The sequence below is a fragment of the Ixodes scapularis genome, unplaced genomic scaffold (assembly GCF_016920785.2).
Source record: "Ixodes scapularis isolate PalLabHiFi unplaced genomic scaffold, ASM1692078v2 PGA_scaffold3__209_contigs__length_174095766, whole genome shotgun sequence".
Classification (NCBI taxonomy): domain Eukaryota; kingdom Metazoa; phylum Arthropoda; class Arachnida; order Ixodida; family Ixodidae; genus Ixodes; species Ixodes scapularis.
The window spans coordinates 15738203-15753522 of NW_024609868.1; the positions used below are offsets into that span (position 1 = coordinate 15738203).

A 15320-nucleotide genomic window follows, 5' to 3' on the forward strand; every position below is an offset into this window, starting at 1 on the left:
GGGAGAAAATGCACTCACTTTTTCCCATTAACAGGCATTACTGGAAGTCACTTTTCTTGGTTGCAAACTGCTTCAATTTGTCTCAGCACACTAGCGCCAGCTGAACCTCTAGCGTGCATTATATAGTCACTCTATGCGTGAAGACAAGGGCAAAAAAGTGTGGCTTTAAAACAAAATAATTTATTTATTTATTGATCCTTTGGGAGGGAGGATGGCACAAGGCCGCTGGGGGGGTAAGGGGGTTGAGGGAGGGGGGGGAGTGTCTGGTTTTTTCGAAATTGGCATCAGTTCCGCCGTCTTTGGTCTTCGGTGTCTTCTGCAGCACCTAAGTCATGCAGGCCATCCTGGACCAATCGAAAGGAAAGAGTAAGTCAGCCTACACCATCCTGGTCAGACCGCTAACGCTACCAAAAGTGGCGAGAAGGTGTCTATTGGCTGGTTGATCGAAGAGGTGTTGAACGAGGGTTGCATGGTCGGAATGAGGGATGTGTACGATCGTGTCCCGGCCGGTCGTGAATGCGGAGCAATCCCATATAAGATGAAGGAGGTCTGCTTTTGCTGTCTTCTGGCAGTGAGGGCAGCTTAGGGGAATATTGAGGTCGATAGGGAGCCATTTTTGAATAATATGTGGTGTGTATGCAGCGTTAGTCATGATTTTGTTAAGAAATACTTCTTGTGCGCGCGTGTATTTGTCGGTGGGGGAGAAAAGGGTTTCGGGTGTCGCCCTCTGGAGGCGATCCTTACTATCTTTGCGGATACGTGTGCGTAGATAGTGCAGAAAACTCCGAGGCGTCATCAAGGTCAAATAGGGATTTGCGAAGGGGATCTGTGAGGAGGGTGGGGTTGTAGTTACGTTGCTCCCACGTGCCTGTGTGGCGGCTGCATGTGCTGCAGCGTTTCCTCCTGGGACCCCGGTATGGGCTGGCGTCCAGAGGATCTGAACATCCGCGCCCAAGTCTTGAAGCATCCGAAGGCGTTTACGGATTTCAACAGCGGTAGCATCTTCGGTCGTTGGTGTTGACAGTTCTTCTAGAGCTGCGACGGAGTCCGTGTAGATTCGGTATGTACGCGTTAGCGTCTGTTCTCTTTGAAGATCAGGGAGGTTGGGAATCGAGCAGGTCCCTCCCCATATTGCTAATAGTTCAGCCTGCAGGGCGGTGCCTTGCGGTAGAGTGCATGTATGAGCGCCTGTGAGCTCTGGTCGAGAGGTGCAATGCCACGCTAATCCGGCTCGGTCCGCCAAAAAACTGGCGTCAGTGTAAATGTGAATGTGTCCATTATTTTCAGCGTTGTGGTGCTGGTAGGCCATGCGGTTACGGAGGTCGGAGTTTTGTGTAGGTATCGCTTTGATGGGTTTTAGGCTGATGACGGGGCTATCCCACGGCGAAGCTTCATCAGGGCCGCTCCAGGCAACGTGACGCTGAAGGTCCCATGCTAGGGTGCTTCGCCCTTGTAAGGTATTTTCTAATCTAGAGGTAAATTGGCTACGTGCTTCAGCCATAATGACATCTATGGGAGGTATTGGCACCGTGGCCAAGAGCCTGTCGTTGCGTACGTGTTTGGGCAGACCGGCGATGGTGCGCAGCGTGGCCCTGTGCAGGCGTTCTATGTCTCGTAGCAGGGTTGGGGTGCAGTCGTAGGCTGGTGTACCGTATAGTATCCGGCCAACAGCCGTAGCACGCGCCAGTGTTTGACAAGATTGCTGCCGGGCTCCACCATATTTATTGGAGACCCGTCTAATGGTGTGTAGCAGTGGGGACCAGTGTTTGCGCAGATGTTTAGTCCACGCTTTAGGGCTATTACAGCTGGCGATCTGAATCCCTAGGATGCGAGTCTGGCCATTGCTAGACTGGATGTCCTGCGAGCCGACGTGGAGGGTAATTTGGTGAGCGGGGTTCGTCACGTGCTTGCCATCTACACTGAGCAGTTCTGTTTTTTCCGGGGATAGCTCTAGACCTAGCTCCTCGAGAGTTTGCGAGACGCTGAGGACCGCCGCCTGTAGTTCGATCTGCATTGTTTGACTGTCCGGGTAATCCGCTGCTTCAGTCCAAATTGTAACATCGTCTGCATATATAGTAAAACGGGCAACAGTGTCACGTTCCAGCCGCTGGGCCACCCGTGTCATTGCTAGATTGAACAGCAAAGGTCCGAGGATGGACCCCTGGGGGACCCCCCTATCCAAGAAATAGGTTTTCGGAGTCCATCCCGAGGCCTTTCCATTGAGTTGAATAGGTCGCTGTTGGAGGAACGAGCGAATCCAGTCTTGGGCACGTTGGCTTGGGTAGCGCTGCGCTAATTCTTGGAGTATGGCCTCCTGTGAAACGTTATCAAAAGCCTTACGCATGTCTAAGGCTAAGATATAGTCGGGAAGCGCTTTCCTACTTCGGCGGTTAATGACACGGCGTAAGAGCCACAGACAATTGTGCGTCCCCATGTTAGGCCGGAAACCTGCTTGAGCCGGGTGCAAGCCGGGTTGTACATATTCGAGGTAGTGTTGAATGCGGGTATGGATCATTCGCTCCATAAGTTTGCAAACGGTAGAAGTCAGGGATATGGGGCGCAAATTACTCGGTGTAGACGGGTCCTTTCCGGGTTTAGGGATTGGGTAGATCAAAGCTAGTTTAAGACTATATATCTGGGACTTGCGCAGATGCCCAGGATTCGTTGAGAATTTCAAGGAGCTGACGCAAAGTCGTTTCGCTCAGGTTGCGGAGTTCTTGCCAAGTTATACGGTCATGCCCCGGTGCTGAGCGAGCCTTCCCTTGTCTGAGAGCTGCCATGAGCTCGCCGAGAGAAAAAGGCCGTTCAAGAGGTTCATGTGGCGTTGAGATGGTGATTTCGGGGAGAGGTTGAGGGGGGTTGGTTTGCGCGTGCGGAAAAAAAGTGCGAATAACCTGGTCTTCCACTGCGATGGGATCGTTTCGAAGAAAGAGTTCATCGAGAGGAGACGCACCTTTCTTCCGCCCTAGCATAGAGCGTAAGATGCCCCAGAGATGTCGTAGGCCCGGTTCATGGCTGAGTTTAGAGCAGGTGTCCTGCCAGCGTGATGTTTCGAGCTGGCATTGATATTGGATGAGGACCTTATAGTGGTCCTTTAGGCGCATGAGGTCTTTGTGTCGCTTGCCTCCATGTCTGTACTTCATAGTAAGACGCTGTGCCCTTTTCCACAGGTTGGCGAGATGTGCATCTATGGGCCCAACCGTGTCGTCGCAAGTAATCTCTTCAGAGGCCGTGATTCTGGTCTGCTCTAGGACGGAGGCGAAGGTCGAAAAATCGTTAAAATCTGTAGTAAGATGACTCCGAAAAAGTTCCCAATTTTTAATCCGGCGGGTGATTTTTACTCTGAATTTCTTTCGGTTCAAAGTGATAAAGATTGGAAAATGATCGCTACCCCAGGTGGCAGTCGCGAGCTCCCAGTGACGGATGAGTTTCGATGTTGACAACGTGAGGTCGGGAGAGGTATCTTGTTGTTTAGCATGAAGGCCAATCCGCGTGTAGGTGCCCGGGATGTTCCCAATATCGAGTTCTGTGAGTTCAATAGCGTCAGCCAGAGTTTTACCTCTGGTGTCCGCGTTTGGGTACCCCCAGTGTTGATGGCGGGCGTTGAAGTCGCCGCCAATTAGAAGAGGGGTCCCGTTTGCATGCACCTGCAAGTTCTTAAGCCACGCAAAGTCGTCGTCTGCATGCTTACCCGTAAAAGGGCGATAATAGACGGATGCAATGATGAGAGGTTGTTGTCCAGGAGGACGCACTTTAGCAGCAACGATCTCACGCACCTCTGTGCAAAGGTTTGGTAAGTCTAAGGCTGCAGCTGTGCAGTCAGCGCGTATTAAGAGCGCTGCTTGGCCCTTTGCTAACGGCTGCGAGTGTCCCTTGTATAAGTGCGTGATGGATGGTTTCTGGAATACTGTATAGCCAGGAAGTGTACAGCTGCCTCGAGTCTCCTGCAGTAAAATGGCCAGAGGTCGTAGTCGCCGTATGTTCTCGCGTAGCAAGGCTCCTGTCTGACCAAAGCTCCGGCAATTCCATTGTATACAGATCGGTGAGAAACCTATTGCGCTTCGGAAGGTCGCCGTCGTTTGGGCTCATCATTCATCGTTAAAATATTTTTTTGGATTTCCGCTAGCATGTCTTGCATCTTTTTTTGAAGGACAGTGGTAACAGTATGGAATTCATCGCGGAGACTCCGTTCGAGACGATGATTCTCCGCTTGGCGCTCGCCCCGGATGATGTTGAGCACGCTCGTATACTTGGAGTGCTCGTCTAATAAAGGGATTGTAGGGGCCTGTTTTGAAGTTGTGTGGTGCGACTGAGAGCTTGCTGTGGTTTTTCTACCTCGAGAGCGGGAGCGACTGTGAGCCCGAGACCGGGACCCGGCACCGGAGGCTGGTTGTGTAGCTTTGTTCACGTCAGGCGCCGGTGTTGGGACGCCCATGACCTTGAGGTGGGCCAGCACCTGCTCCATTTGGTCATGCAGCCGTTTGTTTTCCTCATGGAGGCGCTTATTCTCTTGCCGCATGTCATTCATCATTTGAAGAATCTCAGGAGGTAGAGAGGATGCCGGCTTGGGGGGCGGCGGGCCACTGACTTCGGCCCATGTTACGTTACGTTTTTCAGGTGGGGCCCGCGGGGTTGGCGGCTTTGATTGGAGAAGTCGGCTAGGGCAGGCAGAATTTAGAGAGAGATGTCCAGGGACGCAACACGCGGCACAGAATGGTTCCTCGTCACATGACTCAGTGGTGGGGTGACGGCGTCCACAGTCCCTACACACAGTCTCCGCTGGGCAAAAACGTGCGATGTGGCCGAGGCCGTGGCAATTGTAGCAGGCGACTAGTTTGGGACGGTACGGATAGACGTGTACCACCTCAAAATCAAGTACCATCCTAGGTGGGAGCTCGGGAGCGCCGAAAGTGAGGAGGAGCATTCCTGTTTTCCCCAGTATTCGCATATCCAGAATGGTTGCACTCTCGCACCGCAGGTGCTGTTGTAGATACTCTAAGGTGTGCTCGGGGCGCACCCTGATAACACCCCGGCAACCGTAGGGACGGGTAGCAGGTGGACGTTCTATCTGAACCTCGTAAGTCTGAAATTGACCGTTAAGCTTACTGACTAGCCGAGAAAGTCCTAGGAGAGCTTGGGCATGCGCGTCATCTCTTACGGTGATTCGGATACTGTTTGCTCGAGTGTCGTAACGGTAGATGGCCATGAGGGCAATGTCTTGTGTGGGAGCTGTACTTTCAATAGCATGAGTTATGGCCTGTTTAGGCAAATCATGAACGTTTACTTTGTTGAGCGGTCTGACAGTCAGGATATGTGGAGGGCGACTCACCCTCTCCAGTCGTAGCTGCTCCGGCTTGGGCGGCTTGCGCTTCTTCGTCACGGTCTTCCATCCCTCGTCCTCCATCGTCACGGCGACGTTATCTTCAAGAGCCATTTCAGCGTCCGGAAGCTGAAGAACCGGTGGCCTGAGCGTAGACGCAGTCGCTTGCGGGGCATCGGTCAGCATTGCAGAGGCATGGATCGCCTTCGAGGAGAAACAGTCGAAGCGGCGAGCCACTTGAAGCCGGTAGGTTTAGTCGACTAGGCGGGCTGTGCCCGGCGACAGGCGTAATGGTACTAGGCCTATCCAGGGCGCGGGAGGCCCAGAGCGGCTCGGGGGGAAAGGACGTCCGACTTGCCGATGCTGGAGCCGTCAGCGTTTCGGGGACCAGCCGGGTTTCTGGGGGTGATAATTTCTCCAGTACCTTCTCCAGTCCAAGCTACAATTATATATAGATAGGATTCTTGAGAGCGATGAAAAGGTGACTAAACGCTGAGACACTTCGTCGTCGTCCTCCAACAAAATAATAATAATAATAATAATAATAATCATACACTGCATTCCATTCTGAACGTGCTTGATGCATCATTTGGCTCTCTCAGGCACGCGAAAACTTTCCCGCCAAAACTAACCACGCACAAAAAAAAAAAAAATATGTGTATATATATATATATATATATATACGAATGCCGGATTAGTCACTGCCATGTGTATATGGCGCACATAGCATTTGGGATGATTTTTTGTTTATTTATTTGACGATTACTTTTATTAGCGGTGTGCGAATATGGCCTCAAATCGAATTGCGCAGCATCGTCCCTAGCCACACCGCGGTAAAGAGGGCCGCGGTCTACCGTGACTTTAATTTGCACATTAAAAGCAATGAGTGTTGCATCGCTATTCGATTCGCACACCCCTAACATTTATGCAATTAGTACGAGTGAAGGTTCGGTTTCAATTAAAAACTTGCCTAGCATTCAAGAAAAAAAAAAAGAGAAGAAATCTATTACGAAGATACAGTCAATTTGAAGGCGTCTGACTTTTGGAAGGTGCAGCCAGTATACAATGTACGCCTCCGAGGTTTCGGCTTCCTATTTGTTATTACCTTCAGTTTTAGAGAAATTGCACACTGAAACTTAAATAGCGCATTCAAAATAGCCCCTTTTTCTTACTTTTTTTTTTGAGGGAAAGGGGGGGGGGGGGCGCTATGTATCTATTTGCAACAGTCCCCGACAGGTGGCTTAAGAAACGTTGGGCGTGGCTTATAATTATCTTCATGCTTCTCGCTTCGTGATTGGTACTTTGGCATTCTTATCGGCTGCTGCCACAATCTGATTGGCTGAGAAGCGATAATGAGATGCAACAGGCTCGCCACGCCCCGTATTTCTCCACACCAAAAAAAAAAAAAAAAACATCGCCTCATAAACAGAAACGCCCGACACATTAATTAACACCGTGGCTTTTTCCTAAAGACCGGTGTGTATCTGTAGAATGCAAAAAAGAAACAAAAACCAGAAGGGCGGGGAAATGTTGACACTTTGCCAATTACTCATCAATGCTTGTGACATTTGTGTACAGTGCGCGTACCTTCGCGTGTGTACGTAAATTGTCGTCAGAGTAGCGTTCCGAGACTTCGTTGGCATGTGGCTGTTTGTGTTGGGAAGGATGGCATGTGGTCGTGGGGCGGTCGACTCGGTTCGGGTCACAGGGCTATCAGTTACGCGCATGCGTGGAAGGAAACGCGCTTCCGCAAAACTGCTCCCGTCGCGATACTCTAAGCGGTAATTAATCGTTGTCTCCGCCGGGCCTCTGAAGTGGTATGCCCCTTTGCTGTTTATAAAACGAGCGGGTTACTTTCTCGACACAGCTGGGAGTTGTCTCGGTGACTTCTTTTCATCGTTCGTTGATTATAATCAACTTACGCGAGGAAAAACGAGGGGTAAAGAAAGAAAGAAAGAAAGAAAATGTGACATTTCTGCACGGTATCTGAGCGGCTTACCCTCTTCCCATCCAGGCGATAATGAACTATCTTTGCTCATATTCTTGACACGATTGTATTCTTACTAGCATCATTTCTGGAAATATGTGTGACCGTATTTTCGTAACCAGAACTTCCCGTAACAAGGGAAAGAAGAAAAATGTGACCAATCCGTTGCGTCTGCGTTGGGCACTTTCCCGCATTGCAAGAAATCACGGGGGTGAAAGTACCTTTTCAGGATTACTGCTGTCACGTTTTCTCCTGTTCATTTTTGGCGTTAGTTTAACAACTGCTTTGATCGTTGAACACATACACTTGGAATAAAACGAAATCAATCCGTCTTCTAATCGCTACGAACTCTCAGAACTTGTAAATTTACGACGCAGGTCGCATTCTCTTCCATCCGTTTTATGTGTCAGGCTTGTATCTGCCTGATAGAAGGCAGATACAAACCTGACACTATATTGGCCCTTTTGGTCTCGTTATTGTTGATGCTCACGCTATTTTCTTATCGTAAAGTAGTAAGTACTAATGATCGAACCAGCTATCAAGAGCATTTCAGCCCGAACTATTTCAGCAAAAAAAAAAAAAAAATTGGCACGACAATACAGTTAGCGCATAGATAGCGCGGAGTACGAGCCACCATCGGTAACAGATGGCCAGAGTAGCGACACCTTGTGCCGCCAGTTCCCGCGCTGTGAGAAAATCAAACAATCGCCAAACCCGCCTCTCCAATCCTCGTGAACCGCGGCAAGCCCCATCTATCGGTGGACGTCGGAAAGCGCAATACGCGCCGATTACCAACTCTCGAGGGACCTCTTGAGCGCCATTGACGGCTGACGCCCTCGACTCCGTCTAGATGGCGACACCGGCCGCAAAAGGGCAGACCCGGGCTGTCTCGCTATTATTTAAACGTCGGGGAACTTTGACACGGAGCGCGGCGGTCCTTCCTTCCCGAGGGACTCCGTTGTTACTTTGTCGGGAGCCCGGGTGGATCGAACTTTGGTTTGGTTTTTGATATTTCTGAAGTGTGCGTCGTTTGTTCCGATGCCTGATCCGGGTTCGCGGTGTTCGTTAGCGGTTCCGTCGCCGTGTTGCGTCGTTGTTGAGAGGCCGCCCACGAAGAGCGTGGGAATATTCTAGCCAGAGTTGTAGGTTTCGGAAGCACATCTGTGTCCGTTGAGGGCTGGTGAAGAGCGAACAGCAGGACCTGTGTTGATGCGAGAGGGTATTGTGACGTGGGTGGTATAAAGCGAAAGTCTATTATTTCTCCTTTTTTTGTCCGGATAACCTTAGGTGACTTTTGCACTCAGTATAAGTGCACGTTCCACGTCCATGCCTAGGGAAAAAAAGGGAAAGTTTACGTTTTTACAAACAATTGCACGGGCATACAAGTTGTCCCATCGAAAACCATTATTTTAGCCGGCTTCATATCAACAGTGCACGCGCGGAGGCATGTTCAGCAATCCACGTGTGCGTACCTGTGCACGCGCACGTACAGGCTACGAGCAGTACATCCGCGTGTGCAGCACAGGCATGTGTGCGCATGCCTAGACATGCGAGTACAAGAGAAGAGCACAAAACGACTAGTATGCGCTGACAGACGACGCACATGAAGGGCACCCGCAGACATATTGGAATGCGCGTACAGAAGGGTGATAAAACACATTTGCGCACATGCGAACCACTCATGTGGGCGCGCACAAGTCACGTGTGCAAACTAGGGCCTGGTTTGGGCGAGTCAGGTTCGAGCTGCACGCATAACAAGAAAACAAAAATATGTTACGGCCAGCCCTGGAGACGCATGCGCCCCCCCCCCCCCCCCCCCCCTCTTAAAGAAGCTACGTAACGTACAAATTTAAACCCCTAATATTTGTAATGGTTGGACTGCAACGAAGGACGGGTCTAATAACATAGCAATTTTTTTATGGTGCATCATAACTCCTCTCTTCGACGTCATACCAAATCGGTGGCATGGACCACGCAACAGAGCATGTGCAAACACTACACTCTCGGGAAGGAAGGCTCCTGTTCAGCCCATTGTGCAGTCTCCACAGTTCATATATAAGTATACAGTGATTTGGTGTAGAAAGAGGTCTTTGTAATCCCACAGTCACCTTTGACATTATATACTGCGCTTCAACTTCGCGTCTAGTTTACACTAAGGTCAGTTTACACGAGAGCGTGCGAATGACTGCTTATACAAATTGCTACGCGCTCGTGCCAGTTACTTTGACGGCGTTGTGTTCTATACAGAATAGCCTCCTTTATTAGCGGCGAGATATTTTGGTGGCGCCCTCCGACGGTTCCCCCTTGTGACGTCATTACATTGCGAACAACAAGTTCGAGGGTGTTTGCAATGAGCATTGTGAAGGCTTGAAATCGTTACCCTTTCAAAGCGACGCTGCCAACACCTTCAAAATTCAAGCTCTTACATTCATCTTATTTTCGTCGATGAGAAATCCTTTCCTGACGTCATAGTCAGCATTCGGCCAATCATGGCCGGCCGACCACAGCGACGCTTTCGGTCGCGCACGTCGCCAATACTCACAAAGCCTGGCAATTCGACGACGGAGCCATAGAGTAACCGGTCGCAAATTTCAAGCGCGGGGATCTGGTAGCACGGAGCATTTCTTGGGGAACCTGGACGGCAGCGCACAGCATTTGCAGCGGCGAGGACACGAAACATGGTTTTCAAACCCGACGAGAAAAGAAGCGGTAACGCGATGAACGCGAGGAGCACGAGCGGACAATCCATCGCTCCGGAGAAGTGTGTTTCGGCGTCTAGCCGCAGCGGGGCGCTCGTCACGTGGCTCTCCTCTCATCCGCTGTCTGCCGCTTGTAGAATTCAGCAGCAAGCGTACCGCTATGAAAGAACGACCATCTCGTCCGGTGCCTCGTGATGAACTGCTTTTATCTCATAGAAAAGAAGAAAAGAAAGAGGATAGGATTCTTAAAGTGAGATAGGTAGGGCAATACATAGAAGAAGAAGTGAAAGAGAAATAGCAGAACACAACATTTTCCCCCCTCCCCTTTTGGAGAAAAAACGACTATACAAAATGCACATAACAAAACCAGTCATAGATATTATCCATACAAGCAAAGATGCACAAATCATAATTCAAAAGAAATTCAAGTTAAGCATTCATTATCAGACTCTTAGCCTAGGCTATTTTTAAAGCATTCGCACTCAACACTCATACTCTTGTACACAATATCTCACATAACACTGTCAGAAAGTTTCTTTTTACAGAATTCCAGCAAGTTATTTACGAAACTACGGCAAGTTATTTACAGAATTCCAGCAACTTATTTACAAAACTACGGCAAGTTATTTACAGAATTCCAGCAATAAATTGCACTTCGGATAATAAGCGTTAAAGAAATATGTAAACTTCTCTTCGCCCCAAGACAAATATAGTCAACTGTCACGTCTGTCACCGCGGGTCAGAGACTCAGATCTCTGAACCGAACCGGTGGTCGGCGAGTTCGGGTCGATCGCCGAAGCTCCTCCACTGGGGGAACGGAAACTGGCACTGGGGGAATTGTAGCATCCACTGAGGGAACGGGAATTTCCGGTGGCAACCTCACTCTTTGGTGTGTACTTGGTGGCACCGTCACGGCACCCTGTCGAGAGTCAAAAAGACCGGTTGGACTACCTGGGCACGCTTCGTCTCCATCCTCATCTTGTCCCCGTGGAGGTGGAAAAGGCGGAGGCGTATGTGGCCTTAGCTGCTGCTGCTGCCACTGAGTAGCCTGCTTTAATCTGTTTGGCCGCCACTCATGATGAGGACGCTGGCTTCTAGAGGTCTTTCTGAGAATTCCCTGTGTACGAAGGCGCTCAAAAGACTGTGTCGTTGCTTGCGACGACTTCTCAACGTTATCTGGGCCAGGTGGAGCCGTTGCCGCTGTAAGCTTGGAGGCGTTCCAGATCCGACCGTCCTGAAGCTTGAAGGTCCATCGACCTACACGCTCCACAATTTTCATTGCCGGACCAAAAGCTTGGTCTCCCTTCTTTACCTTTCCTGGCTTCCTGACGCGCACCCATCCGCCGACCTGGAATGTCGGAACTTTGGCAGCTCGCCGTCTGTCTGTGTAGCGCTTGCTGTGCTCTTGTCCCCGCTGCACTCGGCACCGCAGACGCTGCAGCTCCTCAAATGGGTTCTTCAAGAACTGCGATGGAGAAAGGCCAATGATGTGAAGCCGGTTGCGTGGCTTGCGTCCATGTAGCAGAACCGCAGGAGACAGTTCTGTCGTTGCGTGCGGCGTACAACGATACACGCACAAGTAATCCAGAACGGCAGAGTGGATTGGACGCTTCTCTAGTGCAGCACACTGTAAGAACGACTTGAAGGTACGATTAAATCGTTCTACTTGCCCGTTCGCTTGTGGATAATACACAGAGACCAGGTGATGGTTAATACCTCGCTTAGCCAGGAAGCTCTCGAATTCTGCAGAAGAAAATTGAGGTCCATTGTCAGACACAATGGTGTCGGGGTATCCTTCCCGAGAAAAGACGAGCTTCAGGAAACCGGTCACCGTGCTTGTCGTGACGTTGGAGCAAAAATGGACTTCAGGCCACTTTGAAAAATAATCCACGAGCGTGATGCAGTACCGATACGCTGGTGGCGAAGCTTCAAATGGGCCAACGATGTCGATGCCGAGCTTTGACCATGGTCGCTCTGGCAAGGGCACGGGTTGCAAAGGTGTTGGCGATGTCTTTGCACTCTTGTCAGCCGAGCTACAAACACCGCAGGCTTGGACTGCCATTTTCACCTCCGCATTCATGCGGGGCCACCAATATAGTTCGCGAAGGCGAGTCTGCGTCCTGACGATGCCAGGGTGGCCCTCGTGTGCTCGGCCGATGAGAGCATTTCTCATACTGCTAGGAACGACGAACTGTTCCCCGCGCAGCAGGAGACCGTCGTGTACAGAGAGTGTCTCTTTAGTGGCGTGGAAGATGGCTTCGTCGGAAGACAACGCCCTAGATGGTGGCCATTCCGACATGACATAAGACATCACTACAGTCAGCTGGGGGTCATCCGCCGTTTCCTGTTGGAGTTGAGCTTTTGATATGCATTCGTCGTTCAGAGCGGTGAAAGACACAATCTGCTCGTCAAATGCTGTCCCTCCCTCATCTTCCGGTACCGGAAGTCTGGAGAGAGCGTCAGCTACTTGATTCTCTGCGCCACGCTGGTACTGTACTTGAAAGTTATAGTTCAGCAACCGGGTCGACCACCGAGTGATCCGGAGTGGGCGATGTCCGGTCCCTCTTGTGGCCAAAAGAGCGACGAGAGCTTGATGGTCTGTGCGCAGAGTGAATTGGCGACCCCAGAGATATGTGTGCCATTTTTCACAGGCCCACAGACACGCAAGGGCCTCTCGTTCACCCGAAGAGTACTTCCTTTCTGCGGCAGTCAGCGTTCGTGATGCGAAAGCAATTGGGTGAATGTCTTGTCCGTGAAGCTGCTGCAACACTGCTCCAATTCCATAAGCTGAAGCATCCGTAGCTACGATGATAGGCAGCTCTGGGTCAAACATCTTTAACGTTCTTGCAGAGGACAGCAGCGTTTTCACCCGATTGAAACTTCGATCTGCTGCCTGGTCCCAGATGAACGGGGTGTCCTTCCTCAAGTACGTTCGAAGCGGTTCCACTTCAGAAGCCAGGCGCGGTATAAAGCGTGAATAATATTCAACCATTCCTAGGAATGACCGCAACTGCTTTAGGTCCGTGGGAATGGGTGCCGCACGAATAGCGTCGACTTTGTTTTGAAGGGGTGAAATCCCCGCAGCACTAACTTTGTGCCCCAAGAACGAAATTTCTCCTACGTCAAACACGCATTTGTTGTTGAGTTTCATACCAGCCTCAGATATGCGCACGAGCACTTCTTTCAGGCGTTCCAGGTGCTCCTGCTGGTTCTTACCGTAGACAACCACATCATCGAGGTAGAAAAGCACTCCTTTGCAGCCCTGTAATATCTTCGCCATCATCTGCTGAAATGTGGCTGGCGCTGAGGCTAATCCAAAACACACTCGCTTAAAGCGAAACAGTCCTTCATGCGTAATAAACGCTGTCAAATCCCGACTATCCGGGTGTAATGGGACTTGATGGTATGCGGCAGCGAGATCTAATTTGGAAAAACGCTGCGCTCTATGTAGGGCGTTGAGCAACTCTTCAATGTGTGGAAGCGGGTAGCTGTCGATTACGACCGCTTTGTTCGCTTCACGAAGGTCAACACACATGCGGATACTGCCGTCCTTCTTCTGGACGACTACTATCGGTGACACCCATTCTGAGGCATTAATGCGTTCGATTACTCCAGCTTCCGCAAGACGTTTAATCTCGTCAGAAACTTGTTGTCGAGCAGCTTGAGGAATACGTCTCATACGATGTTTAACAGGAGTGACAGAGGAACGGACCTTTATCTTACAGGTGACTCCCTTGACTCGGCCTAGTCCTGGAGTGAAAAGATGATCGAAGTGTGTCAGAGATGATGGAAGTCTAGGAATGGAAGACACAGGCTTCGCTAAGGCAGTTGGTAGAGTCCGACTTGCCTTTGCTGGTGGCAGAAGACGTTCAGTCCACTGTTCCTCCAGTGCAGCTGACGAGTCGTGCAGCTGAGAGGTCGCGGCTGAATTTGCTACCGTCGACTTGGCTGACAATGTAGGTAATTGTGACGACGTTGACGGTTGTTCTGCCGCCCTTGTAGAAGCCCCACCGGTGTCACTGGTCGCAGTATAGAAACAAGTCCGCGTTGCTCCGCTCATTTTGATGTCGAGTGCCACGACGGCGTCCATGCCTAACAATGATGTGCCTTGGTCTGCAATGTAGAATAGTACTTGCGAGCGACGCTGCTTGAATACCACCATTGCCTTGAAGGCTCCCATGATATTAATGGGCTGGCGCGAATAATTCAGTAGCGTCACCGGTGGTGGTATGACGAGTGCATCTCGCGCAAACCATTGCATGAACGTGGCTTTGTCCATTATTGAGACGGATGACCCGGTGTCGAGCAGGAACTGTATCGGCGTTCCAAAGACTTTGGCGGTAATCAAGACTTTTTTAGTTGATGATTCTGTTATGTGGCATACGATCTCAGAATCATCGTCGTCGTCGTAGTCATCATAATCTGAGAGCACCTGCTCCACTTGCTTGTATCGCGATCGCTGGTAGTCCCGACGTATGCTTCTGCATACGCGGCCAAGGTGACCCCTGCGACCACAGTTGTAGCAATAAAGGTTTCTTACGGGGCAGGTGTCGTAGCTCTGGCATCGATGAGGACCATGTCTGCAGTTGGCACAAGTACGTGTGTGGCGAAAATTGTCATGTCGCCTTGAATGCTGCCGCCCTTGCCAGCCTGGCCTTGAGCGAATTGACTGTGCCGCGGGGTCCTGACGGCGGTCCGACGACTGTCCAGGTCGTGGTTGCTGATGGCTGGAGAACGGATCTCGGCCGCTTCCCCCGCAGGTCGCACACGCGTCTCTCGAGGCAGGACGTTGTCTCGCAACCCTCTGGGATGATGACCTCCGTGGAGGTGGCGGCGATGTCTCATAGCATATCCGTTGTGAACTATGCTGACGGGCAGGCTGCTTGAATGGCGTTCTGGAAGCATGCCCTTCACGTCGCCCGGACTGTCTCTCCCTGGGTTGTCTCGAGGCTGACGAGTCTGATGAGTGCGTCACTTGACAGGTCTGCTCGCTCGGTGCAGCGACGCCAGCCCACTCTCGAACCTCTCGACGTGATCTTTCCAGGTTCATGACGGTATGCATAACAACGTCGAACGGGAGAGCTGCATCGAGGACCATCCGTTCCTGAATTTCAGTTTAAGCCACTCCAATCATGAACTGTTTCCGGATACGGTCTTGAGTACGGCTTCCAAAATTAGCGTTGGCGGCTAACGTCCGTAGAGCCGACAGAAAATCGCGAAGGGACTCGCCTTCTTTCTGTCTTCGTAGATGAAACTGGAGCTCCTGGAGCGTCACATTGACTGGCTGTGTAAATTCAGCCTCCAGTAACTTAAC

At 50.8% G+C, this 15320-nt stretch overlaps 1 protein-coding gene across 1 annotated transcript; it reads right to left on the reverse strand.

Moving 5' to 3' along the window:
- Positions 1 to 365: 365 nt before the first annotated feature.
- On the reverse strand, positions 366 to 2434 carry LOC120837834. The gene has a single exon (XM_040207448.1). It carries the CDS (start codon positions 2432 to 2434, stop codon positions 377 to 379), a length of 2058 nt encoding a protein of 685 aa, XP_040063382.1. The 3' UTR covers positions 366 to 376.
- Positions 2435 to 15320: the final 12886 nt, after the last annotated feature.

What these genes read in the sequence shown, in the direction of transcription:
- LOC120837834 (XM_040207448.1), bottom strand. Translation starts at nt 2,434, where the DNA reads ATGGGGACGCACAATTGTCTGTGGCTCTTACGCCGTGTCATTAACCGC.